Consider the following 26739-nt stretch of genomic DNA (forward strand, 5'->3'; position numbering starts at 1 on the left):
ATTGGACACTGGGCATGGAAATGAACATAAGAATTTCTGAATACATCGAAGAGGAGATAATGGAATAGAGAGGTATGTAGGTGGTTGATTCCAAGGTTAATTGGCGGTTGAAGTTGTTCTAAGAAATTTCTTACTTAAATAGTTAATTAGGCAATATGGCTTAGGTCATCTCAATATAGATGAACAGCCCCGTTACTTATATCTGAGTCTCGCAGAAGAAAACGGCCCCCAATTCCTAATGCTCATATTCACTCATCTCACATTGCTTTCGGATTTTGCTACCAACTCTATCTGAGATGGTTGATCTACCATTCTCTCTAGTCTGGTGCCTTGTTTGAGCCCCTCCAGCAACGGGCCATCATATTCTGACTCCTCCAGTTAACCGTACAAGGCGCACGGACAAGCCTCGCCATGGCTCACTTCCTGCTGACCGATGCTTTGAGACTGGCTATACTAGTCGAGCACTGACCATATTAAGATTCCTATCAATTGGCTATAGATCTGTTCCAAGCCTCAGACCCACTTAAACTCTTAGGAAATGTCTTGGCTGCTAGTTTGGGCTTAGCATCAACGCAACATGAACAACAGGGGAAAATACTCAAGTACTTCCTGCGTACATACCAATTTAACACCAATTGACGTCCGGGTACTCTCCTCTCGCTTACACGTCTTTGACCCGAATCCTATTACCCACTTGGGTCATTACTTATAGCGGGACCAGTCCGGTGGAGATGGGAAAAAATCCGGGAAATGATGGCTTGGCTCTCAGCTTCCAAGGCCGCACAGTTGCAACCGTTCCTGGTTGGCCAATATCATAGTAAAGGCACCACTCTGGTCTCCATTATGAGGATATCCCCTTGTGGAGAATGCGATATTTTCGCAAATTGCTATGGGCTGGACGGATACAAAGTAGGGTCATATCTACCGTCGACTTCCATTTATCATTCTCACATTTCGTGGGCCTGACCGGGAAAAGCGACTCTATCAGTTCGATATTTTCTTTACTTGGGTTTTACTTCTCATCGATTACGAAATTGCTCACTATTGGATAGCTTCAAAGCAAACTAATTTCTACCGTTCGACAAGTCGCGCACAAGATTTGAAGCTTGAGACCTGAAAGTAGCAGCCATATAGTTGCCATCTTGATCCCGTCTGCGCCATCGATTCTATACCTTGCCTTGCGACTTGATTATCCAGTGCACCTAAAATCCGCTTTTCCATTGCGCCAATTTGCCCACGCGAAGTACTACATCTCTCCATCCCTCACGCCCAGTACTATATATCCTTTGCACCAATCACTTACTTTGCCACGCGACTCAATCCTCAAACTGTCCCTTTGCGATATTAAAATTCATCCACCATGCCAAGCACTAATTGGAGAGATTTACTGGCTAATCGAGATCGGCGACAATTCCCCGAGGTGGTTGTGCCTCTTGAGAGTATTCCAATGAAAACAAAGACCGATGCAAATGACTGCGAGACTAAAGACGTGGCCTCTATCCAAGAAAAGGGCGCCACTGCTGGCCACGGATATACTACGCTGACTCTAGAGGTTCTTCGGGCTGAGATTTTATCCGAGGTGGCTGCTTCAGGTCGCGATACTGCTTATGATCGTAAGTTCAATGTTGCAGTGAACTTGGATGCAATAGCAAATTGTCATTTTGCGATCTTGGATTTGCGTGTATTAATATGTGCTTGATGTAGGCAAAGCAAAGGTCATCAACAGAGCTATTCAGGATATTGGCATGGGCCGGTATCAATGGGGTCTGTTTGTCTTGTGTGGATTCGGCTGGATCGCTGATAAGTAAGCACATCGCTTTGAAATGTATAACTAAGAGCTTTGCTAATCATTGTTTGGTAAAGCCTGTGGCTACAGGTATGAACCACAATTGAATTAATACCAGGGGTAACGACTAACGCCATTAGGGAGTTGCACTGACACTTACCCCGATCGCCGATGAATTTGGCATCACTGGAAACAATTCTCGATTCGCTACATGTGCCCTCTATGTTGGTCTAATCATCGGTGCTTCATTCTGGGGTATTGCTTCTGATGCTATTGGTCGCCGCCCTGCTTTCAACATGACACTGTGTATCTGTGGTGCATTTGGCCTTGCTGCAGGTGGTGCACCCAACTGGATTGGGTAGGCTTCTTCAGAAACCCGGAATATATCCATCTCGCTAACACTAGATCCAGACTTTGTGCCTTATATGCCTGTCTAGGTCTTGGCGTTGGTGGCAATCTCCCGGTTGACGCTGCAGTCTTCCTCGAGTGTTTACCGCCAAATTCGGCCAGTATCCTGACTGGCTTAGCTACCTGGTGGTCTGTTGGCACGTTAATCTCCAGGTGAGTGTCAAGAATGATGAAATGGTCATAGCAGAACTAATCCCATCACAGTATGCTAGCCTGGGCTTTTATTCCCAATTTCTCTTGCGCAAGTGCTGCTACCTGTACCAAGGCAGATAATTGGGGTTGGAGATACCTAGTCCTCTCCCTAGGCGCCATTACATTCGCCATGTTTCTTTGCCGTTTCCTTCTATTCACCCTCTACGAATCTCCCAAGTTCCTAGTATCCCGCGGCCGTCAAGACGAAGCCGTCGCCGCAGTCCACGGAATCGCCTATAAAAACAAAACCACAACATGGCTCACAGTGGAGATCTTAAACGAGATCGGAGGCCACCCCGAAAAAGACGAGAAGCAATCACTATCCACCATTGATATCATCAAACGTTCCCTAGAAAGATTCTCCGTCCAACAAGTCGCCCCGCTATTCGCAACAAAACGACTTGGAATATCCAGTACGCACATCAGATTCACACCCATACTCCCCCTCTAATCATTCAAACTAATCAATACTACTATAGCCATCTTAATCTGGTTCTGCTGGATCTGTATCGGGTTAGGCTACACTCTATTCAACGCCTTCCTCCCCCAGTACCTAAGCGCAAACTCTTCCACCTACATAACATACCGCAACTACGCCATAACAGCCGTCTGCGGAATCCCAGGCCCCCTCTTTGCATGGATCCTAGTCGACAACCCCTACCTTGGCCGCAAGGGCACGATGGCAGGCTCAACTGTTATAACGGGCGTCCTTCTATTCTGCTTCACGGCATCCAAGGATCCAAATGTCCAGCTCGTCTGTTCTTCCCTGGAATCTTTCTTCCAGATGGCTATGTACGGTGTTCTGTATGCGTATACGCCTGAGATCTTCCCTGCTCCGAATCGTGGTACCGGAACCGGGATTGCTAGTTGCTTGAATCGCATTGCTGGATTGATGGCTCCTATTATTGGCATTTATGCTAGTACTGATCCTGTTACGCCGATTTATGCGGCTGGCGGGCTTATTTTGGCTGCTTTTGTTGCGATGGTTTTCTTGCCCATTGAGACGAGGGGGAAGCAGTCGCTTTAGACGTGGGGATGGGTGAGAGGCTGTTACTGGATTTTGAGTTCCAGGTTTTGATGTTGAAGTTTGGGAATCGGTATGTTTCATAAGATGTGTTTAAAGAGGTATGGAACCTACCTTGTATAGAGAAGGTCATATTCATACATTATCAAAAGCGAGAATTATCATTGAAACGCAAATTATCTCCCATCCATAGGGCTGTGTTGTCCAAATTCCAGGTGATTCTGTTGACCTGCCTGGAGCAAGGCTCTAGTCACGGTATTTCTAGGATAGTGATCAAGAAAGCAGTGTGGACCATAAGATGATTCATTTTCAAATAAAACAAAAGATACACGCGTAAAGACAGGATCCGAAAGAGCGTCGCTGCAGAACATAGACACAGAATATGACCGAGGCGCTTGATGCATATGGATGCAACGCTGTGTACTATGAAAAGTCGCGAGCTAAGAAATGAACAAGAACGTGAACAAGTACGAGGACAGGAAAAGAAAATAAACAAACAAATAAAAAAGACCCGACGGTGCAACGTCCTATGCATGGCAGAGCTACGAGAGCAGATCGACGGGAAGTAACGGACGGTAGATGATAAGGCGAACCTTAGATCTTCTCACCAATCCGGGGTGCCCCCCTTTCCAGCCGTTGCTTTCGTAGTAGCGGAACACAAGGTCGTATCCGTTCAGGTCGTGGACAATGCGGTCTACACGACGGTAACCCTCAATGTGCTCATCCTTGGGGTTGTGGCGCAAAGCCTGTTTCTGCGAGTGCACTTCATGGAAGCCGTTGGTGGCGTCGATCTCTTCGATACAAGGCTTGGTCTCGAACAAGGTGATGCTGAAGCGACCGGGCTTGAAGATGTTTACAACCTGCTGGATGATATCGCTGGTGGTCTTGCCATTCTGCCCGTGCGGGACGTTGGCCTCGAAGGATGCGTACGAGCAGTGAGGCTCGGGAGTCACATGCACAGTGAAGTAATGAGTCGGGGCCTTGCTGTCTGGTGCAGGAACAACACCATTGGCTGAGAAGCCACAGGGTGTGAAGAGGTACGCATCGATGCGAGCATCTGGGAACTTGCTCTTGGGGTAAATATCCGAGAGACCACATGCGTCTGAGACGACCGCACCAAGAGCGTGGCCCTCGGTGGTCAGCTCGGGTGGGATCACTCGGCCACCTTGTACATCCGGATCATCGAGATCGGAGCCATTGCTGAAGACATCAACGTGCTCAAGGCCTTCATCCTTGTCATAGTTGCGGTAGTTCTTCTCAGCCACGGCAGCAGCGTTATCCAAATAGAATTGCTTCGCATTATCCTCTTGCAGATCAGTCATCAAGATCTCGAGAGTCTCATCATTCTCCTCGTGGCTGGCAATCCGAGCCTCCTGCGGGAACTTGAGGATCTTGGTCTCGGTCTCGCTAAAGTGCACTTCCTCTGTAGGACTGGCCGGAGGAGTGAGCATGGTGTGAGGCTCAGTCAGATACAGGTACCAGTGCTCGCCGTTCATCTTGCCAATCATGTACGCACTTCCGTTGAGGAACAATTTGTCCATGTTACGAACCTCATCACGCCAGCTGCGGTGAGGGCCACGCTGACGATCAGGGAATAGGTAGTTCTTACGGCTGTAGAAGACGCGGTACGGAGTCGCAGCGACCGTGATGCCACGACCAGGTGGTGCGGTGGCACGTGGGAATCCCGCAAATAGGGTGGCAATCTCAAGGATGCGAGGGAGGCCAGAAAGCAGTGTGGTAGTTCCACAAGTCTTGAGAATCAACTTGTGAGGCCAGACAAACATGCTGGATTCGGAGAGCAGGTAGGCGTCCACATCGTCGGACGATACTACAGAAAGAACCTGGCAATTGACGAGGTCCAGCATATCCTTCCAGATTTCACCAGGGACTTTCTTCAGGCCCTCTGGGCCTGCAGTACCGAGCTCATTGGCAGATGGAGCGAACCACACCTCGAGGAGCTTCTCAGGGCCTGTCAATAAAAGTCAGTATGAAATTGAAAGCATACAGCTGGTATATGGGAAGTGGTTGCAAACCTTCAAAGGCATTGGAAGAATCGAGATCCTGAGTGGCCTCGTGGTTGATAGTCAGAGCAGGCGTCCCAGCAAACGAGGACGGAGACTGAGTGTAATTCTGGGGAATGCCGACGTAAACCATCTTCGCAGAATTGAGGCAGCCGAGGCTGGTAGACTTGTGTAGAATGAGGTATTGAGGATAATGGGTGACGCGTAATCACCCAAATGGAGGGATGAAGACAAAAAGGCTATAGAAGCACTGTCTACTTACCCAGACGAACAGGGGGCAATGCCCGTCTGAGAAGAGAAGGCCCTTGAAGAATTTAGACTGGTCAGACCAGGCGGGGGGAGAACCTTAGAGACCTTAAAGGGCTGCTAAGGGGGCAGGAAGGCGAAGGCGATTAAGAAGATGGTGCAAGGAATATTGACTGTCAGTCGAGTACCCTCGTACTGAAGATGCCGATACCGATCAAAGTATCGGGTCTAGCAGGCGAGTGTATCTGCTTTATGTAAGTATTGAGGAGTATTGGGTGTGAGTCGCGTTATCGAGGCCTGAAAAAATAATCCCAAGTCAGTGGATGTTAGAAATTTTCCAGGGAAGTAGGATGCAGTTAAGAAGTTCGGTGGATGAAATATGCAAAGACAGGTGTTCAATTGCAATTGCTTTTTTCTTTTCTCATCCAGCCGACGAAGTGATGTGTACTATTCGACTGCATATCGGCAAGGCGGGGCTAATGCACGAGAAAAAAAACCCGCAAGCAGAAAGAGAAACCCGAAAAATACTCACTTGGCAGGCTTAGACAGAAATCGCAGAAGATCCTTTGGGCTCATGGAAGGCAGGAAAGGAAATTCAGCTTAGAATTGCACGAGGTCGCGCGAGGCCACGATCGTGAACATTAGCGGGGCAGAGGCAAGTCAAGAGAAGCCCAACAAATGCACGAGATCGAGCTTGACAAGGGGATCACAATAATGAAAAGGATGGTCTCTTTCAAGCGATCCAGTCAACAAAGACTTGTTTACTCTTGAACCTCAAAAGGAGGGGGTGACAAGCTGAACAAAAAAAAAATTGGGTGTAGAAGTGGTTTGGTTGGTAAATGCGCGATTTTGTTCTGTGGGCCCGTGTCCTCAGTGGGGCGCGGAGCAAAATCTGTCTGACATCAGGGAAACGAAGCCCTTAGTTCCTTGGTATTCAAAACAAGCTGAATATGTCCCGAATTGGGGCAACAAAGGGGTTACACACCTGGAAGAAGACAAAATGCAGTACAAGGTCGTCTAGACGACACCTGAATAGTAGGTTGCAGAAAGTTCTAAAATTGGAAAAAAGACAGAAGCTGAATCTGGGCACACAGGGCGGTGAATCAAGGCAGAATTCTAAATTCGGATATTAGCTTTTCCTCATTAGGTAAGCTGAGAGGGTTTCCCGTGATCGACAGGGCCTATATGGGCCTAGTAGCGGTGAGATGGGGCATTACGTAGTACTCCGCAGTTCAGGAAATATTATCCATCTCATGTACAAATTATGAGAATTTCCAAGGTTAGGAGGTGAAAAATAAACTAGATTGCCCAGAACTCCAGTTTCCTAACGCCATTGTAGTCCCCTTTCCACTCCAACCGCTTGGTCAAATGCGATGAAAAGTACCCCGGGCTATGATTCAAGAAGCATGTAGGCTAGTTGCACTTCATTGGCTTCGGCAATTTTGGCAGCAAGGAGTTCGCCGACCTTACCGGCCAATCGAGATCGAAGCTCGTCGTTCACAACATCAGGGTGACCATTTGCTAGGGATGCATGGCTATCCCGAAGAGAAGCCAGGACCGCAAGTAGAGCATTGAGAACACGCTCAGCGGCAGGTCGACGGGCAGAATCATCGAGTCCATCACTGAGAAGCTTCGAGTATTCACTGAGATTCGGAACGACAAGTACGCGAATCACCTCAGTACCGCCGACCGCGTGCATGCCAATTACAGCACCATAATGGGCACCGAACGGCTTGGAGGGGTCGAGGAAGGTCTTCAGGCACGAGCGTACAAGACGGGGCTTGAGCATGTGAGATGAATGAGAGTATTTCTTGGCAATGAGACCGAGGAGCGAAGCAGCCAAATCCCGAAGAGCACACTGCTCGGACACATCAGCAGCTCCGCCGAGCTGTCGGCCAATCAGACACGTCAAAATAGAAGGTACCAGAGACGCGACCTAATCCAGTAAGTATTAAATAACCAATCAGACAAAAGGGGCTCTGTATACGTACATATGGGTCAACGTAGAGAGATTGGTTCTGCACCAGAGCCTCAGCCATGTGCATCACTTGCGTCAGAACAAAAATGTCCTTGAGACCGTGTGTGACCTTCTCGGCAATGAACTGGACAAAGTATGGTACGAGCTGGTGCAAACCAGGGTCTTCCCGTAGGCTAGCATACCCAGAGGTCCGGTAGTCCTCACTTGTCTCGTCCAAGAAGGCACTGCAGACCTTCTCAAAGTATAACTGCAACTCCTTGGAGAGCACATGCTTTACCAAGGGTTTCACAGCCACGTCACCCGTCCCACTCATCGCTGCTAATGTGGAATTGGCATTGGGACCCTTCGAGACCAGCTCGAGGTTCCGGGAGTCTGCGGCTGTCGGATTCTGGGGAATGGATGGCTGCACACCTTCCACAGCGAGCCAATGGGCTATGAGGGACGTCAGCGATGCCGGAGAGTAGTGATTGCTAGATTTGACCAACCTGTGAAAGACACCTCCCGGGGTACTTTGGGCAATGGAGCATTGATCAACTTCTCAAAGTCCACCTCCTCGTCTTCAAGATAGAACAGCGGTTGACCGGGTCCCAGCGAGGCCTCCCCGAAGCGCAACGGGCGAAGAGATTCATATCCATAAAGAGGTTCCACGTCGAGGTTCCGTAGAGCAAGTGAGATATCCTGAGTTGTTAAGACTGTGCGCTTTCCTTGGCGCATGGCCTTGAGTGCCTCCTCTAGGACTTGCGCGACTCGGTATTCCACGTCGCGGGCGAGATTTTCGGTCACATCATGGCTGAGGTTTGTGAGACCAGCGGACTCAGCAACATCCCTAATGTTATCCGGATTCCAGACAGACATGATGAGTCAATATGGCGAGTAGACTAGGAGCAATGAACCGATCGGGGTTTCTTCTGCAGGAATGGGTCGGAGTAGAGAAATCGAGGCTGGATTGTGAAGCTTGCTTCAAGAAACAGAGAGTCGCATTCTGGGGTATATCAGGTCTCGGAATAGGTTTCAACGAAAAGATTGAATGATGCGATGCGACAAGGCATGCGATCTACAATTGTATCGATAACAGGAGGGAAGCTTGTGATGACAAAGTAGGCGATTGCGCTTTTGGTTTTACTACCTTTCCGTACACTCTATTCTGCTAACTTTATTACACCGCCTATACTCTCACTGTAGGATCGACAATTAGAACGATAGTATGGTATTATTAGCGCGAAAGATGTTCGCTGATCTAGAAGGCAATGAGGTAATAAATGCCTCCGGCTAAAACAATGATAGGGAGTGCTGTTCACTGCTCCTCTGGGTATCACAACAGACTGGTGTCCATATTAGTGGGCGATTTACGAGGCTTCACCCTCGGTGGTCGTCTTGGTTTCCTCCTTGGTTTCCTCCTTGGTTTCCTTCTTGGTTTCCTCCTTGGTATCCTCCATAGTTTCCTCCTTGGCCTCCTCCTTGGCCTCTTCCTTGACTTCCTCCTTGGCAGCCTCCTCCTTGGCAGGGGCCTCAACAGCAGCAGCTACAGGAGCAGCCTCAGAAGTAGCCTCAGGAGCAGCCTTAACAGGTTGAGACTCCTCCTTAGGCAGCTCGACCTCAACCAACGGAACCGACCGCGCCTCATCTTTCAACTCAGGGCCCTTTCCACCATACACTTTGGGAAGCTTATCGGCAATTGAAGCGGGGAATTCACGAGCCAAGTTGGCACCGTTAGAAATAGGGTGAAACTTCCGAGTAGTGTTGCGGCTCAAAATCAGCTTCATGGCCGAGAACATCCAGCCCATGATAGCGGGGACGTTGACGAAGTACTTTTCGCGCAGCAGCTCGGGGTACGCGGTGGAGAAGACCTCAATGGTCTTCTTAGTCGCAGTGCGCACGGCAGGGTCCATGCGGAAGAACTTGACGTTCAGGTAGTCGTGCACTTGGATCATCTGGTATGGATCCTTCTCGCCATCGTAGTCGATGACAGCAGTGGCATTCTTCATGTTCAGGTCCTGCACAGCGAGCTCCATGAGGGCTGCGCGCCATTTAACGAATCTGCTATTGTTAGTACGTGTTCAGTCGAAAAGCTAGTATAGTACGTACTCGTCCGAATCAGAGAAGGTGGCGCTCATGTCCTTGACAGCGCCATAGATATTCCATGTAAACACAAGCGGGCGTCCGTCCTGGTCGTAGGTGGTGAGGTATCCCAGACCACCGTACTTGCTGGCGCTGTACTTGCCAGACTGGATGAGCTCAAGTGGGTTGGTCTCCTTGCGCCATTCCAGTGCCTTGCGCAGTTGCTCCTCAGCTGCGGACAGGTTTCCCTCGTTGGCGCGCAGGAACTTGATCAGCACGTTGGCGGTGGGGATGTCTTCGCTGTCCTTTAGGGGCACACCCCACATCTCACTGTGGCCGGTCTTGCTGACAATAGAGGGGAGGTGCTCAAAGAATTGGGCCAGAGAGGGAATGTTGGTCAGGTATGCGGGCTTATTTTCCTCGGGCTTAGCAGCCTCGGGCTCGGTGGTGGCAGCAGGCGCATCTTGGGCAAGCTCTTCCCTAACAGGCTCTTCCTTGGCGGGTTCGGCTGTAGTTGGCTCCTCAGCGGTCTTGGAGGCGTCTTCTTTAGGAGCTTCCTCGGTGTTGATGTTTTCGGTCGCTGGGGCAGCGGGAGTCTCCTCGAGCTTATCGGCGATTTCAACGGTCTCAAGTTTCTCGGGCTCGGCAATAGGGGCTTGCTCAACAGGCTTTGGATCGGACATAGTGGGTAGGTATTTCAGGCAAAGGAATGATGAAGAGAGAGGGAAAGGAGAATAAACATTCAGGGGAAAGAAAAAGAGGCGACAGGGGCTTAGCTGCCTTGTCAATAATTAGTCGGGACCACATATCAAATCTCAGGCCCACAACAATCCCCTGTCATCCTGGCTGCATCTGCTTTGACCCTGAATCAAACCTGGGAAATGATCAGAATCCTATAATAAGCCATACTGTAGGGTCCCTTCATTTTTCTATTAATATTATTGGATGGAGAGTCAGCAAGTACATATTTGTACTAAGTTACATAGCTTAATGCAGTCTAAGATTGATCAGCGGTGTCAGTCTAGGCCTTGTCAGGCCCAGCCTCAACATGTATCAACTTTGTTTGTTTCATACGTTCATTTCCCCAGAATTGTTTTTCTTTGTATATCTGTGTACTTTATTATGGTTATAAAAGAAATTCACTTTGTTTCTGCTGATATAAACCCAGATAATTATGAATACATCACCAGTGGACCACTCAGTAGACCTAATCTTATTTCTAACAGCTAAGATTAAGTTTTATTACTATAATCCACAATCTAATTTATTTTAGGTCCCAAGGTCGGTGGTAGGATATGTAACACTAGCCTCTTTTAGTGCTTCTCAAGTTCAGTTGTCTTGACTGTCAGGTATTTGTCAAGCGCTCTGGATCAAATCGATTAGTCTAGTCATCTTAATTTGCAATTGCAGTTTCTGATACCCCATTCTAATTCTGTATGAAACCTCGAGTTACGTTGCCACCACATACTGAACTGGGGCTAAGATTCAAGACTGCAGACGAGCCCCATATTAAGCAGGGAATTTGTCCGAAGAAATGGTATCATTGAACCTCCATGATTCTAGATAATTGAAGAGATCATTGGGCGGAACCAGCCCAATGAAAAAGAAAACGAGACGGTAGCCACACCCAGACAAATAAAGAAGAAAAAAAGCATTCGCTTAGGGGATATTCAGTAATGGAAGATGCAGAAAGAACAAGATCGTGAAAGATGTTTGCATCACCGAGAAGGGGAGCCAGATGGAAAAAAGATCAAAATTAAAGTGACTATTGGCCAACGCGAAAGCGCTACGGCATATGGGGCATAGCGGGAGAGGGGCCGGGTTCGGCCTCATCTTCATCCATCTCATCCAGATCTGCGGGATGACTGGATCAAAATAGCTAATCAGAACCAAAACTATCGAGAATATAAGGGGAATTAATCGAAGTGAACTCACGCAAGCAGATCCTTGATGTTTCTCATTTCATAATGTCTCTTCCGCTGGTTTTCAAATATCCGGTGCTTCTCCTTTGCCTCCTCGGTCGTAATTAAATCGTCGTCACCCGGCACAGCATCGCCATTGGCCCCGGTACCCACGTGGACATGTTTCTCACTCTTCGTGGACTCGTTGCTCATGCTCCGTTGGCGAAATACGCGGGGGTCCTGAGCAGGCTCGCCCGCGTGATGCGTCTCCTCCGGCTCGCCGAGTTCCAAATCTGGAATATCGTCCTCTGAGACACCCTTCCTGTGCACAGTCTTGCCCTTGTCAAACTCATCAACCACAATACCCTGGACATCGATCAAGGCATCCTGTGCATCCGCCAACCGCATCTCCTCGTCATCCTCGGCTGGGTCGTAGTGCGGGGCATATGGTGTCTTGGGCTCATCAATCTTCATTTTCGCCGTGCGCTCCTGCTCGGTGAGATACAGGTTTGCCTCATCCCACTTCAAACGGGGAGAATTATCTTCGTCCATCATGTTTGCCTCAGACTGCCGGCGAGAGGTCTGGCCAGGCTGGGTGGAGGTGGAAGATCGGCGCCTCGGGCCGGCGTTTTGCAGAGTATTCTGGAGCGTCAGCTCGTTGGTGTCGGCGGATTCTTGGAGAGGTGGCGGAATAGTGGCTGGAGCGCTGACCATGTCCGCGACAGAGACGTGTTGAAACGAGCGAGAGTTCTTTAGGATACCTAAAATCGAGACGGAAGTCGATGGTGATTAGCACAGATTTTCACGAACTCCACGGTAGACGTAGAAAAACAATTTCACCTTTCGGTCGGTGGTGCACATTGTCACTGCTGTAAGCCTTGGCAGGCATATGCTGTGCGGTAGTCATTTTGGAGGGAGTTGTTAGGACGAGAATGCCGTCCGATTTTCAAGCGGACGTGGGTCTTTTAGAGGGGCAGGTTGAGTGGGTTGTAAAATGTCAGACGTGTCAGATGAACGGGTAGGGTTCAGCTGAGAAGTGGTCGTGCAATTTAGGTACGCGAAGTCAGCGTTATATGGTTGGTTGGAAACTGAAACAGAGCCTTGTATATAAAGAAGTAAAAAAAGCCCAGTGAGGTGTGTCTTAGAAGAGTTAAGTCAGCTGCTAGGTTGGGCACGTGGGGCCTGATGACGTCGGGTCCCGTCGACGCCTGACGTCTTCGGCATCACCTTCAATGGGTCACATACACATAGTTGGGCACTGAGAATCTTTCACTTTTATCGTGAGTTTTATTTCACCCGAACAGACCTGAGTTGCTCGCTTCCTAGTTTACCCCCACTTTGAAGACTTATTCTACTAGACATTCGTGGCTGGAAAAAGCCTCAATTTGTTTGTGATTCCGAATCGATGACAAATTTACTCCTAAATAATTCTCCGATGTTACATTAACCACCGGAACTTGAAATATACTTAGTATGTTGCTTCATGCGGGTAGATAATTTGTCTTTGAGATTTTGACTTGCATACATAGTACATAACACTGAGCGGAAATTTATTCAACTAGCCAATTTTAAGATCTACAATTCAATGCATAAGGAGGGTCTTAAGAGACCAATAAAATCCCTAACACACTGCTCAGGCCGCCCTAGATTGCATCATTTAGTTCCTTACACCCTTGATTCAATGCAGACAAGATGGTCTGCGGAGATAACTACTGTCGTCATTATGCATAGAACATCCTCTTCATGTCTGATGATCCTAAGATCAGTCAGATTTAGCTAAGCTTCGATCTTGAATTATAAGATTTACTGAGATGGCTAGCTAGAAAGTTAATATCATAAGTTAGAGTAAATTTCAATATAGCCGAAACACCAAAAGCCCCATGGTATGTATTCTTGCCAAACCTATCATAAAAGATTCAGCCGATCACACCAGAGGTCACTATCAACACCGCTGTTATTTCATTACCATCCCTGAAGCAGCTTCGAGAAACCCTGGAAGCCCTGAAGGAAATCGTGTTTTGCGGTGAAGAATTCTCTCGACTTCTATTCATCAAGAACATTGATCATGCTCTGTTCACGACCCTTGAGTCGGAGTCAGACGCCTTTCGAAAATTAAAGACCAATATCTTCATTTTGGTCGTTATACATGTGACTTCTGAGGCTGCAGTGCATAATTAGTAACCCAAACACCTCCAACCAATCCTGTTAGGCCATACTTTCTGATATATTTAAGTTTCCTTGAGAAAGGTTAAAGCTTCATCTTTTGATTATACTATATACTTATGACTCAAATTAAATTGGAATTTAGAAATTGAGGCAGAGAAATGATAATAGTGTATTTATTTAAAACTTTTGATCGTATAATGAATTTTTACTATAAAACTTTCTAAGATTTCTCAGGGTAAGAATCCGAACCTTCGATTGAGCGTGATTTCACAAGATAGAATTTAGTCTAGATAAGATTATTGGTTTCTAAAGAGAATTTTAGTCATTTCAATGTATATTACTTATTTGGTAGATATTTCTGCCTTGGGCCACACGATTAAGAGGGAATCCTAATCAGGACTAGCACCCCATAATCGGAAATCTACCTCAACTCGTCAAAAAACCCCTCCCAGAGCAATTGACTGAATGGCATAAGCTTCATGGACCTATCATTAGCTTTTGGTCTGGCCCTCGACTTATGATCAGCCTTGGCTCCCACCAGGTCGCCGTCGACTTAATGGGCAAGAAGGGTTCGACATACAATTCTCGTCCTCTGACACTCATTGCTGGTGAGCACGTTACCAAAGGTCTTCATGTTGCTTTGATGCCTTGGGGTCAAACGTGGGAGAAGAATCGTCAACTGGTCTCAAGGTTCACAACCCGGGCTGCGTCCACGCAATACCGATTGCTTTTGGACATTGAAGATAAACAAGTTATACACGACTTGTTGAAGTCCAACGATTTCACTCCACTTTTCACTCGGTATGGAGCTAGTGTCACCAATACTTTGGGCTATGGAACTCGCTTGGGCCAGGAAGATCAGGAGCAGTTTCTCAAGGCAGAAGAATTCGGCCACAAACTTGTCGAGGCAATGAGTAAATTCCATTTTGCCATTGTCGAACTTTTTCCCCATTCTTGATTGTCTACCACATTTCCTTGCCCCGTGAAAGGAATTTGGAGACAATTATCATAGTCAATCGATGGCTCTTTATTCTGGGAACCTTGACAATGCGACAAAAACACCTGGATGGAATTGGGTCAAACATGCAGCCATAATCCTCGATGATGATGAAATTCTTCATAAAATATTTTCTATGCTGTTTGGATTTGCTCTTCAGGCAGGTGTTGAAACCATTCCGAGTATTCTTCGAGTATTCGTCAAAGCGATGCTCCTTCACCCAGATTGCATTACCAAGGCTCAGGCAGAGATGGATGGAGTTGTCGGGAATGATCGTCTCCCTGCTTTCAATGACTGGACCCAGCTGACCTACGTGAATTGAATTGTGCATGAATGTCTCCGGTGGCAGTCTGTCATGGCCCTTGGTGTTCCGCACGCGACTACCCAAGATGACGTCTACAAGGGATATCATATTCCTGCCGGCGCCTATTTTTTGCAACTGCCTGGGCAATGGGATACGACGACGATGTCTTCGAGGACGCATACGCATTCCAGGATGAAAGGTGGGAGAAAGGTCCAAACCTCAATATCAGTGCTTTCGGATATGGTCGTCTGAACCCTCTGTGCTCTATGACTGAACCCTCGTTGCTAGATTATTCCGATTATACCCGTTGCATTGGTTGATCGCATAGGCGCTCGGCCTGAATATGGTACTGAACTCCCCTTAGACAATATCCAATGATTCCACGCTAATACTGTTGCTATACATTAAAGCACAATCATTGATTTCTATATTATTAGCCATGTACGGTGGTACTCTTCTTCTTGGATCTCGTTAGTGGACGCAAACGTTGCTTTTCATTTAAAATACCTCCAGAATCCTAACATTTCTAGCTATATCCGGGTATATCGCCGATCAATGTCGCTCAAGGAAAATTCCCTTTATCTGTGGCCTTGCTGCCTTGGGCACCTCAACCGCGCTTTTTGCGTTTGCGCGCACGTTTCCAATTCTCGTTATTGCGCGATGTCTCCAGGGCTTATCTGCAGCGGCTGTTTGGGTTGTTGGGCTTGCCATCGTGGCTGATGATGTACCATCTGATCGTGTTGGTGCTGCTATGGGAAAAACCACCATTGGACTGACGTGCAGATTTATCTTTGGACCCATGTTGGGTGGATTGATCTGCGACAAGTTTGGATATTATGCAGCATTTCTGCTTCCTACACTCTTAATTGTTTTGGATGTTGCGCTGCGGTTCGCCATGATTGAGAAGTCAGGTAGGAGATTCTCTGTCTCATTCAGCTCTGAAATCTTTCTCATGCCTAACAGAAACCTCTTCACAGAAGATAAAGCGGAGCCTGATTTGCTCGAGTCCACAAACCTCCAACCAACCTCTACGATACTCTCAACCCGCAGGAAGCGGGGTCTACTGCTCATCGTTCGACGTGTCGAGAAGATAATACTGAAAGCGCTCCTCTCTTGCGGTCTTTGATGGCTCCTAATGAGGAAGGAAACCCCCAGAGACAAAATATTACAATCTTTCATCTCTTCCTTACCCCAATATTTCCAATTGCTATGTTTGCAACAGTTTGTATGGCGCTCCTATTCTCGGCTTTGGAGACTGTAAGTATAAGCTACCAATTTCTACTGACCCCAACGCTAACATTGTATCAACTCCAATAGGTGCTACCACTGTTTGTCATGGATACCTTTGGCTGGACAACCGGTGGAGCGGGTTTAGTTTTAGTCGCCTTATCAGTTCCAAATTTTGCCGGAGTGCAAATTGATATGCTGGTTGATAGCGTAGGAGTTCGTAGCTTGGGAACTATCGGCTTCGTCATCGGCAGCTGCGGCTGGCTTTTACTGCGACTTGTCACCAACAACAGTGTAGGACAAGTGGTACTATTGGTTTGCTTACTACTTATCTTAGGAGTGTCCTTCGTCATCACCGAGATCTGCGCTATGACCGAAGTATCACAACTCATTGGCGATTATGAATCTGAGAACCCAGGGGCATTTGGAGAGAAGAGCCCTGTTACACAGGCGTATGCGTTTTTCAATATGTCATTCGCCGGGGGTCAGCTTCTTGGCCCCCTAATTGCCGGTGCAATCCGCGTTCATGCCGGGTGGAGTAATATGACTCTTGTTCTTGGCATTTTGACTGGTCTAAGTGCAATTCCCATTGCATTTTTCAGTGGCCCCCCAAAGAGGGTAACAGAGGAGGCTGAAAATATTTAGCATCGGATTGAAGACGGAGTGTCACAACACATCCATGGATTGGGGAAACGTCATTTGCTCACTATAGCGAAGCAATATCCACTTCAGATGTCTGTTATGTCCATTCTGGTGATTTGAACGGAAGACGAACATTTTGAAGAGTCTCAATGTTGTTTTTTGGGGTTCCTGCGTATATATGAATATCAAATTACCGTACCCTATAAGGCGCAAGGTCACTAAACACAACCTATATTCAAGTGTCCAATGTGAAACCCAACATCAGAACAAAAATAATGGTGCCAATACCAATGCCAATGCCAATGCCAATCCAAAACGCAAGTATATACTATCGAACAAAACATTTACCACCATTCCCTATATACGTCACCCCACAGATTCGGCCCATGAGATCCACCGCCGGATACATTCATCTACCTTACGCAGCGCTTCCTTTGCAGCTTCAACCTCAAACCACTCTCGATGTTCCTTACCACATTCTGAACATCGACCCAAATCGCGCATTCGGATATCCGCCAGCTCGAGATGAATAAGGCGCTCTACGCGATGTACGTGCGGAACCTTTCTACCCTGTACCAAAGTGACATCCGAGCTTGCACTTGAATCATTGCTGCGGCTAGCTTGCTTGGGTGCTGGCACCCTGGCTGGAGAAGAGGACGCAGATGAAGATGGTGTGTAAGGATAGTAGCGGATCAAGGTTAGATCGTAGGAGCATTGGCGGGTCCACTCGTTCATTCGACGGTGCACATTACTCGTGCGTCCGATTTTCAGTCGTAGTGTGCCGGGTGTAGTGGCTGTTGGGTTTGATGTGAGAGCATTGATGTCTCGTGCAGCGTTTATGGCATCGCTGACGCTGCGTGGCTGGGTTGGTGGGCGGAGATTGTTGCTTCCTGATGGTTCCGGGAGCAGTGATGAGGCGATTTCTCTGGGTACTGACGCTTGTGTATCGCTACGCGTCGTTGTACTTTGTGGCGTTACCCAGAACATATAGATATAGCCCTCTTCATCTGCGCTTGAGATGGGCTTGGCTAATTCTGTTAGGACTGAAGAGGTTGTCTGTGGAGATAGAGTCGAGGGAATCCATGACAACAGAGACTGGGTTTGCGAAGTAGAGGAGGATTGCCTCGCGTTGGGCTGTAAAAGCCGTGGAGGTGGCTGTGAAGCAGAGGCAGGTCGCTGTACTTTTTGCGGTGCAGCCTGCGATGGACGAGTCTGCATGGGCTTTTGTACTGGCTTTGCCGGGCGATAATTGTCACCACTCTCCTCCACAATGCTGAAACAGCAAAATGTCTTCTTTTGACGTCGCCGGCGCTTTTCACCAAAGCTACTCTGGGTTCGCCACTTTTGGTTTCCTTTCTCATCTTTCAGATCCAGCACGCCAAGCCGGTCCATCAGCGTGTCAATGCTGGTTCTCGGCTTGGCTGGTGTATTGATATCGTTCCCCGCCGTAGACGTGGACGACACAGCTTGGTCTTGGTGCTGCCAGCAGTATAGAGAAACCAAGTCTGGAACTTCATGTTGACCACTCTTTCGTGGCGTGGATGCTGGAGATGGTGACGCCAAGGCCCGACGACAGGGTCGGCCTTGTCCCGTAATCCCTCTACATGTGGTTGCTGGGTTTCTGGAATCCGAGCGAGGAAGCAAAGATTCTGGTGTGTTAGAAATCTGAGGCATAGATCGGTTCTCAGAGAGTGAAAAGACCAGTCTGATCGATGGTCGTTAAGTGTATTCTACGGGAGAAGAAAATATTTTAAGCTAAGCCACAAACAGCCTTGCAGGACCATGATGCTGATGCGGTGAGGAGGAATGTGGTGCCCGTGCCTTCTAATAACTCCACCTGATCCACGTCAATCGTGTCGCGTGCGAACGGTTATTTTTAAACAACACTGCCCTCTGTGGCGGTGCAGCTATGCTGAACGCATCGACTTGGGATTGCTTCTGTAACATTGCTTCATATATCCAAGACCATATGAGGATGCATATAATATCATAGTCTCAATTGATTCCAGATTTATTTGTGATTTTAGGCGATTGATGGTCAATATACCATACCCAGTGAGTTCACGGAAGAACCATAATCCAGTCACCCCCACATAATGGTTCCTGGTTCGATTCAGCTTGAGACTACTTTTACTCTGTTCACTTTAAGATTCCATGATATTTGCCCAGGGCTCTCAGAAAAGACCTTTCGTCACTTATCCAGATAACTCATGGATGAACTCATTTTTGTACTCCGTAGATAGTTTTATTTGTTGGTGGCCATTAGGTAATTGAAATATGCAATGAATGCAAACATGTCAAGTGGGCGCCGGGGTTAACCGTCGGAGTTCCGTCTGCTCTATGACTACTGACCTCTTACACTTCAAGCTCGTTATCAACTTATCTAAGCTCTTTCTGTTGCTCCCCGCCGCATTTTATTTTTTTTGTGCAGGCGACCTCCCCCACCTCGTCGCACTCTCCCTAGTCCATGCCCTTCTCACTTCTCACTCGCCTACCTTTCACTTCTTTGCGATCATTAAGGTCAGCTTCCAAACCGACGAGGTTCTTCTCCACCTCCCACTCACGCTTCACCACCGAAATGGGGATCGTGGACACCAGCGCACGCCTTTCACAGCTGAGGCAGCTGATGAAAGAGCACAACGTCGAAGTTTACAGTATGTCATTGCACCTTATTCCGACCCGTTCTGTTCAAAAAGTAGTCTTTAACTCTTTGTCAACAGTCTCGCCCTCCGAAGATAGCCACCAGTCCGAATACATTGCCCCTTGTGATGCTCGCCGAGGTCAGCAAACCGGACCCTGAGTACCCCGACCTGAGGATTACGGCTGACAATCCTTCACTTGCAGCGTTCATTTCGGGCTTCACTGGCTCAGCCGGTACTGCAGTCATCTCCCTTAGCCAGGCCGCGCTCTCCACCGATGGACGGTACTTTAACCAGGCTGCGAAGCAGCTTGACGACAACTGGACCCTCTTGAAGAGTGGAAATGAGGGTGTCCCGACGTGGCAAGAATGGTAGGATCATACCTGATACTTGGTGGGTTAATGGTGGATCAGAAATACTGACTATTCACAGGACTAAGGAGCAAGCCCTGGGTGGAAAGGCCGTGGGCGTTGACCCGTCCTTGATCACTGCCGGTGAGTGCCACGATATAAAATTTGCTGGTATCAGCATTGACATTGAAACGCTTAGCTTCCGCACGCAAATTGGCCGAGTCCCTTGAGAAACAAGGATCGTCACTTGTGGGAATCCAACAAAACTTGATTGACTTGATTTGGGGGGAAGCTCGCCCCGCGCGTCCGAGTGAAAAGGTGCGGGTGCACCCGGTGAAGTATGCTGGCAAGAGCTTCCAAGATAAGATCGCCGATCTGCGCGAGAAAATGGAGGCAAAGAAACAAGCCGGCTTCATCATCTGTAATGTCCCCTCGTTCTCGGTTTTCGGATAGATTTTTCTAATAATTGAGAATAGCGACCTTGGATGAAATTGCTTGGTTGTTCAACCTGCGAGGAAGCGAGTAAGATATCCTTTCGTTATGCGATGTTATTCAGACACAAGCAACTGACCGCTAGCAGTATTCCCTACAACCCTGTTTTCTTCTCCTATGCCGTGATTACCCCAACTACTGCGGAGCTTTACGTTGATGGCGACAAGCTCACACCTGAGGTCAAGGCTCACCTTGGTGACGATGTGGTCATCAAGCCTTATGAATCCATCTTTGCTGATGCTCAGGCCTTGAGCAGCCAATCCAAGGGTGACAAATCTGTTAAGTTCCTGTTGTCCAACAAGGCTTCCTGGGCGCTCAGCCTTAACTTGGGAGGTGAGGACCAGGTCGAGGAGTCCCGTAGCCCGATTACAGACGCAAAGGCTGTCAAGAACGAGGCTGAACTGGAGGGCATGCGCGCCTGTCACATCCGAGATGGCGCCGCTTTGACAGAGTATTTTGCATGGCTCGAGAATGAGCTAGTTAACAAGAAGACTGTGCTGGATGAAGTCGATGCCGCGGATAAGCTTGAGCTGATCCGCTCCAAGCACGACCTGTTTGCTGGGCTTTCGTTCGACACTATCTCATCCACTGGCCCTAATGGTGCTGTGATCCACTACAAGCCTGAGAAGGCAAGCTGTTCGATCATTGACCCCAACGCTATCTACCTCTGCGACTCTGGCTGCCAGTACTTTGATGGAACGACTGATACCACCCGTACTTTCCACTTTGGCCAGCCCACTGAATTTGAGAAGCGAGCCTTCACTCTCGTCCTCAAGGGCTGCATTGGCATTGACACTGCAGTTTTCCCTAAGGGCACTAGCGGCTTTGCTATTGATGTTCTGGCCCGCCAGCATCTGTGGAAGGAGGGTCTGGACTTTGCCCACGGTACCGGCCACGGTGTCGGTTCTTTCCTGGTAATGTCATCCTGAATTGCTTCAAGGCACCAGTTCGCTAACTGCTTCTAGAATGTTCACGAGGGTCCTATTGGTATTGGAACTCGTGTCCAGTACACCGAAGTCCCTATTGCGGCCGGAAATGTCATCTCGGATGGTTCGTCATAATACCCCCAGGATATGAATATCCATTCCAATACTGACTAATGTTTCTAGAACCCGGATACTACGAGGATGGCAAGTTTGGAATTCGTATTGAGAGTAAGTCTCCTGGGGTGATAGTCTATATTTCGTGCGCTAATTCTTTCTCTTCAGACATTATTATGGCACGCGAGGTCAAAACCCCTAACAATTTCGGCGATAAGCAATGGCTGGGCTTTGAGCACGTTACCATGACCCCGATTGGCCTCAACCTGATTGAACCGTCATTGCTGAGCGATTCTGAGATCAAGTGGGTGAATGACTACCACTCTGAGGTGTGGGACAAGACACACCACTACTTCACCTCGGATGAATTGACCCTTAAGTGGCTCGAGCGTGAGACCAAGCCAATCTCCAAGTAGAGTGGAAGATTGCATACTATGTTTCATACCAGACCCGGGGCACATATTCATTTTAAATTGATAAATATCAGCATCTCATGCAAATAATCAATAATCTGCGTGCAAACTAATGTAAATAGCGTAAATTGTAGCTAACAGAATCGAGTCGAGTTCTGTGACCACAGGAATGCGGCCGCTGAAGCTCATGTGGAGCTCTCAACTTCGACTTCCCCATCCCGCCCCAGGCACCTTACGCTTCTGCCATTGATTACGTCCGCATCGATTGCCCTCCGGCACCAGAATTGTCTGACCAAGAATGGTCGCAGTCCTATTCTATCTACTAATGCGCGCAAGCCACTGAAACTTAACCACGGAGTTCCGACCAACAACACTTCTATTGCGATTCCCCGCCCAACCCACCCCTGTCGCAAGCGACCACAACATCGCCCACCGCATAGGCGTCCGGCCAAATAGAGTACAAAACAATTGGGAATGAGTGGGAGAAGCGGCTATAGTAACGGCAACGGATACGGGCACCCCGACACCGGCCGGTACGACGATGGCCGATACGACAGCAACGACAGCCTTGGAGTGAACGGGAACGGGTACGGCGGTCGGGGAGGCAGTAACGGCTCGACTGGAGGAAGCCGGGATCTCCGACCTGGTGGTTATGGCGGATTCTACGCTGAGTCGAGTACGTCTGTTTCGCCAGGCCAGTCGCCGGAGCGGAGGCGCGATATGTCGGACCGGGAGAGACAGCAGTCGTCTCAGTCGACTTCACAATCGCGGCCGAGAGATGGGGGCTCTGATAGGCGATACCAGACTGCGAGGGAGGATCGATCAACTGAGGAGGCTCGCTATCCGGATAATCGCAGTCGCGACAGGCTTGTGCCTGAGATGGGCTTGGTTCCGTTCGACACCGATGGAAAGATGTCTGTTGAAGGTTTGTCGGTACCTGTTACTTTCTGGCGGGATTGATCTGATAAATTGGTGTTCTAGAGGTGCTGCAGACTATTCAACGCGATTGGGACTTTATGGTGGACTCCGAATGCATTCCGGTCAATGTTGCCCTGAGCTTGATGGACACGAGTACATTGGGGAAAGCGGATAGAGAGCCAGAAATCTTGAAGATGCATGCTCAGATCCAGCGGACACTGAAGTCTATCGTCAACGGTAATCTTGCCTGTGGTGTATTGCCTTGGAAATTTATGCTAATTTCCCCAGAACATCATCAGGGATTCAACAGTTCGATTGGTACATATCACAAAATCCAATCTCACATCTCCAGCTCTCAGAGCCGAGTACGTAATCTCAGAAACTCCCTGGAGGAGGCAAAGTCTGGGTTGCTTTCAACAAAGCCAGAGCTGAAAGGATTGGCAACGTCTTCTCAAAACTATGATGACATCCTTCAGCTTTTTGCACAGATTGAAGAGATTCAATCTCTTCCCGAGAAACTCGAGTCGCGAATTTCGGACAAGCGATTCCTTGCAGCTGTCGAAGTACTTCACACAGGGCAGCGATTGCTACGGCGGCCTGAGCTTGAGGACATCGGTGCTTTGTCCGATATTCGTGCCTATTTCACCAACCAAGAGATTTCCCTTACCGACATATTGATCGAGGAGTTACATGATCATTTATACCTCAAGTCCCCTTATTGTTCGGATCGATGGAAGGCACCCACTACAGAGGGAGTAGTGAACCCAACGAGTTGGACGAGCAATAGATCTTGGGAGCGTCCGGTTTACAGCTTCTTATCCAAGTTTGATGCATCTACGCCAATGGTTGAAGATGCATCTCGAAACCCGGAGGCTGATACTTTCACTTATATCCAGCTGCTGATTGAGGCTTTGAGTAAGATGGGCCATCTTGCCACTGCTGTTGATAGGATTGAACAACGCTTGCCAGTGGAGCTGTTTACTGTGGTCGATAAGACTAATGTTGAAGTCGATGCTCGGTATCCTACTCCAAATCGCAGCTATTCTTCCCACGACAACCAGCTCAAGTCTAATCTACCCACGGAGAATATTGAACAGCGCGGCCATGTGCTTTCTGAATTTCTTTGGGCCCTCTATGCCAAGTTCGAGTCAATTGCAGAAGGTCACCGAGTTTTGCACGATGTGGTTCAGGCAATCGTTGAGCGGGAAGGCTCTGCTAAAAGCGACACGCTGGGTGCAGGATTCAAAGAACTGTGGAAGCTTTTGCAAAGTGAGGTAAGATATCATTTTTCCTCGACATGTAGTAGTGCTTCTATTAAAGCTTCCTAGATCCGGTCGTTATTGCACGACTACCTCGCTACTGATGGCGAGATTTCATTCAGGGCTCGAGGTGAGGAGGCTGATGCTCGGCGGAATTTTAACTCGGGTAACCGAGACAAGAACAAGGTAAGCAATATTCATAAGGAAGTGATCTCGCTGCTCACACAGACTTTCGAATAGAAGATGTTCAAGCTTTCCGATATCGATCAGAATTCGGAGATGAAAGCTGAGCAAGATGAGCTAGATGAAATTCTCAAATCGTCAGTACCTGGTTTAGTCTCCAAGTCCAGACAAAAGGCAGCTGCTGCCGATTCAACACAAACCAAGCAAGGCAACTCAGGAACCGGCCATAAGCTTCTTCTTGAGCCTAGTGTTTTCAATATGAGACTTCTACTCCCGCCATCGCTATCCTTCATCCAGCGGCTCAAAGACATCGTCCCAGTCGACTCGGATATTTCAATGACCACTTTGACTTCCTTCTTGGATGACTTTATGGTCAACGTGTTTCTTCCTCAATTGGATGAAACGGTGACAGACCTTTGCACGCTGAGCTTTATTGCCGCTGATGCATTTACCGAAGATCCCCAGTGGACCAAGGTTTCGCCTCGGCCTATTTTCAAGGTGCGTTTGCTGCTTCGCATACTGCTTATGATATCTAACAAATTCTTCCAGGGAACGGTCAAGTTCATGACGATTGTGCGCGAGTTTAGCAAAATGCTATCGAGCATTCCGCACGACCAGGCTTTCACACAGCTTATAATTGACCAGATTGTCACGTACTATGACAAGTGCTGTGGCTGGTATAAAGGTTGGTCTGCTTGGGCTAAATTCTTTTTCCATTTCTAACATGATGTAGCAATGGTGACCAAGGTTTCCGCTCGCAACCATGGAGGCGAAGTACGACTGAAGGCTGCAGCAGCATATGCTGAGACTGGTGATATTCATGATGTTGTGGATGAACTGTGGACAGGAGCCGGTGCTAAAAAGAAGACTCTCATCGATACTGTAAGCGTGAACCCTTTCATCTGTTTATTGTCTTGTGATACTGACAGACGCAGGAAATCGACCTTCTCCTGAAGAGGACAGACAGTTCACCTCTGGAGCCATACGACATCATATCAGACCCGAAGACAGTCGTTGCTCTCTCACTTCTCTACAACAGCATGGTAAGCACTACGCCCAAAAGACCACGTGCTACCATCTAACACCCTTCTAGCAATGGTTAGGAAGTCACCTTGCCAAGATCCGACTCGTCGTTGACACCTCTCACGAAACGAGCGCTCCAACCGTAACCGCAAATGGCCGACCGTCCCGAAGATGGACCCTCTTCGGCGCCATGAAGCCCAAGCGCGACAGCATCAGCCAACCAGTCCATCTACCCCTAAACCACCAGACAGCCACCGCCTTCGACGAAACCGTACAATCACTCCACAGACTCGGGTCTAACGCCCTTCTAACCCTCCACGTCGACATCCGCTGCGGTATAATCCACATGCTAACAAGAACAATGTCCGGCCCCAACCCGCCTACCGTGCGCAATTCCGAGCCCATGACCCCCTCTCCGAGTCTATCCCAGAGCTGGTGGCACATCATCATGAACCAGCCCACAGCCGCATCCCCGACAATCCTCCAATTAAACGGTGACTTGATCGCATTCGACACGAATGTCTCCACGTACCTCGGGCCGGCGGAGAGGTGGTTCATCACATCTGGATTGGCAAGAGTGATCGATCGTGTATTCGTCGCATGTACACGCTACATTGGCGCTATGAATGAGAATGGCGCTTTACGGCTCCAGCTGGATGTTCTTGTTCTTCAGCAAAACCTGAAGAATATCATCATCGATCCATCTATTGATCAAAACTCTCCTGATCAGGAGGTTGTCGCGCTGCCTCGGAGCGCTAAGTTCCTGGATTGGTTCCTGGAAGGTGCTGAGAAGGCGCTGGACTATGCGAATGAAGAGAAAGGTGCGTTTGCGACACAGGGTGATAAGGCGTTGGCTGCTGGGAATGGTGAGCCGTTTACGTACGAGGAACTTCGTGTTTTGGTAGATCTTTGCTTTTCTGAGATTCTGCGCGGTCCTCGTGGTGCGGAAAACCGGGAGGACTTTATGTCGGCGAAGAAGGCTAGTGCGGATGCTTTGTTGCGTCTGAATGAGGTGATGTGGGATGCACACTGATCTTGTGGATCTCGAAGTCATTTCACCCTCCATAGAAATTCCTACCTTTTGTTTGCTCTTCACATCAAAGATTGAAGGTCAGATTTGGAACAATAGATCGAATCTGGAATCATCATGCTTTGCCATATGTCCTACGGTCTTCATTAAGTGATAGTAATAAAGTCAACTTCATTATACCGACAGTTCCATGGCTTGCAGTAAAAAACCCCATCCTAACCTAAAGTTCGCCGACCCAGCCAATAAGAGAATGAAAAAGGACAAAAGTAACCAGTAACATGCACAAGTGCAGAGAAGGGTGAATAGAGCAGAGAAAACCAAGAGAACATGAGAAACAAGATATACGCCATACACAGGTAATACTTTGGCGTGAGAACATCGACCGCCCAGTGTATCCAGTAATGGTGGATTGTAACAATGTCCACCAAAATAAGTGAAGCAA

The 26739-nt window shown here is 48.3% G+C and overlaps 11 protein-coding genes across 11 annotated transcripts; 6 read left to right on the forward strand and 5 right to left on the reverse strand.

The window, feature by feature from the left end:
• Positions 1 to 1360: 1360 nt before the first annotated feature.
• On the forward strand, positions 1361 to 3413 carry N7520_006964 (MFS transporter; the record flags this gene model as incomplete). The annotated part of the gene is made up of 7 exons (XM_057140898.1): positions 1361 to 1655; positions 1705 to 1804; positions 1864 to 1876; positions 1927 to 2144; positions 2198 to 2347; positions 2399 to 2799; positions 2866 to 3413. The coding sequence occupies 7 exons, from the start codon at positions 1361 to 1363 to the stop codon at positions 3411 to 3413; spliced, it is 1725 nt and encodes a 574-aa protein (XP_056994904.1).
• Positions 3414 to 3952: 539 nt separating this feature from the next.
• On the reverse strand, positions 3953 to 5564 carry N7520_006965 (adenosylmethionine decarboxylase SPE2; the record flags this gene model as incomplete). Its single annotated transcript, XM_057140899.1, has 2 exons — positions 3953 to 5379; positions 5444 to 5564. The coding sequence occupies 2 exons, from the start codon at positions 5562 to 5564 to the stop codon at positions 3953 to 3955; spliced, it is 1548 nt and encodes a 515-aa protein (XP_056994905.1).
• A 1503-nt stretch (positions 5565 to 7067) lies between these two features.
• Positions 7068 to 8510, reverse strand: N7520_006966 (TATA-binding protein-associated factor TAF6; the record flags this gene model as incomplete). The annotated part of the gene is made up of 3 exons (XM_057140900.1): positions 7068 to 7613; positions 7669 to 8087; positions 8141 to 8510. 3 exons carry the CDS (start codon positions 8508 to 8510, stop codon positions 7068 to 7070), a joined length of 1335 nt encoding a protein of 444 aa, XP_056994906.1.
• A 491-nt stretch (positions 8511 to 9001) lies between these two features.
• sfh5 (CRAL/TRIO domain protein) lies at positions 9002 to 10396 on the reverse strand (the record flags this gene model as incomplete). Its single annotated transcript, XM_057140901.1, has 2 exons — positions 9002 to 9692; positions 9741 to 10396. The coding sequence occupies 2 exons, from the start codon at positions 10394 to 10396 to the stop codon at positions 9002 to 9004; spliced, it is 1347 nt and encodes a 448-aa protein (XP_056994907.1).
• A 1103-nt stretch (positions 10397 to 11499) lies between these two features.
• N7520_006968 (PP1-complex regulatory subunit GLC8) lies at positions 11500 to 12521 on the reverse strand (the record flags this gene model as incomplete). The annotated part of the gene is made up of 3 exons (XM_057140902.1): positions 11500 to 11578; positions 11649 to 12375; positions 12425 to 12521. The coding sequence occupies 3 exons, from the start codon at positions 12519 to 12521 to the stop codon at positions 11500 to 11502; spliced, it is 903 nt and encodes a 300-aa protein (XP_056994908.1).
• A 1776-nt stretch (positions 12522 to 14297) lies between these two features.
• N7520_006969 (uncharacterized protein) lies at positions 14298 to 14738 on the forward strand (the record flags this gene model as incomplete). The annotated part of the gene is made up of 1 exon (XM_057140903.1): positions 14298 to 14738. The coding sequence occupies one exon, from the start codon at positions 14298 to 14300 to the stop codon at positions 14736 to 14738; it is 441 nt and encodes a 146-aa protein (XP_056994909.1).
• Positions 14739 to 14799: 61 nt separating this feature from the next.
• N7520_006970 (cytochrome P450) lies at positions 14800 to 15099 on the forward strand (the record flags this gene model as incomplete). Its single annotated transcript, XM_057140904.1, has 1 exon — positions 14800 to 15099. One exon carries the CDS (start codon positions 14800 to 14802, stop codon positions 15097 to 15099), a length of 300 nt encoding a protein of 99 aa, XP_056994910.1.
• A 128-nt stretch (positions 15100 to 15227) lies between these two features.
• Positions 15228 to 16953, forward strand: N7520_006971 (MFS transporter; the record flags this gene model as incomplete). Its single annotated transcript, XM_057140905.1, has 5 exons — positions 15228 to 15396; positions 15519 to 15551; positions 15612 to 15992; positions 16088 to 16338; positions 16399 to 16953. 5 exons carry the CDS (start codon positions 15228 to 15230, stop codon positions 16951 to 16953), a joined length of 1389 nt encoding a protein of 462 aa, XP_056994911.1.
• A 363-nt stretch (positions 16954 to 17316) lies between these two features.
• N7520_006972 (uncharacterized protein) lies at positions 17317 to 18624 on the reverse strand (the record flags this gene model as incomplete). Its single annotated transcript, XM_057140906.1, has 1 exon — positions 17317 to 18624. The coding sequence occupies one exon, from the start codon at positions 18622 to 18624 to the stop codon at positions 17317 to 17319; it is 1308 nt and encodes a 435-aa protein (XP_056994912.1).
• A 904-nt stretch (positions 18625 to 19528) lies between these two features.
• Positions 19529 to 21887, forward strand: ampp (aminopeptidase P; the record flags this gene model as incomplete). The annotated part of the gene is made up of 9 exons (XM_057140907.1): positions 19529 to 19604; positions 19690 to 19960; positions 20022 to 20083; positions 20139 to 20360; positions 20416 to 20461; positions 20520 to 21345; positions 21397 to 21481; positions 21541 to 21585; positions 21640 to 21887. 9 exons carry the CDS (start codon positions 19529 to 19531, stop codon positions 21885 to 21887), a joined length of 1881 nt encoding a protein of 626 aa, XP_056994913.1.
• A 471-nt stretch (positions 21888 to 22358) lies between these two features.
• N7520_006974 (exocyst subunit SEC8) lies at positions 22359 to 26300 on the forward strand (the record flags this gene model as incomplete). The annotated part of the gene is made up of 9 exons (XM_057140908.1): positions 22359 to 22809; positions 22866 to 23039; positions 23091 to 24076; positions 24131 to 24247; positions 24302 to 24742; positions 24794 to 24929; positions 24978 to 25126; positions 25180 to 25287; positions 25338 to 26300. The coding sequence occupies 9 exons, from the start codon at positions 22359 to 22361 to the stop codon at positions 26298 to 26300; spliced, it is 3525 nt and encodes a 1174-aa protein (XP_056994914.1).
• Between the last annotated feature and the right edge of the window lie 439 nt (positions 26301 to 26739).

The sequence above is a fragment of the Penicillium odoratum genome, assembly GCF_028828045.1.
Source record: "Penicillium odoratum strain IBT 22623 chromosome Unknown utg000005l_segment0_segment0, whole genome shotgun sequence".
NCBI lineage: Eukaryota > Fungi > Ascomycota > Eurotiomycetes > Eurotiales > Aspergillaceae > Penicillium > Penicillium odoratum.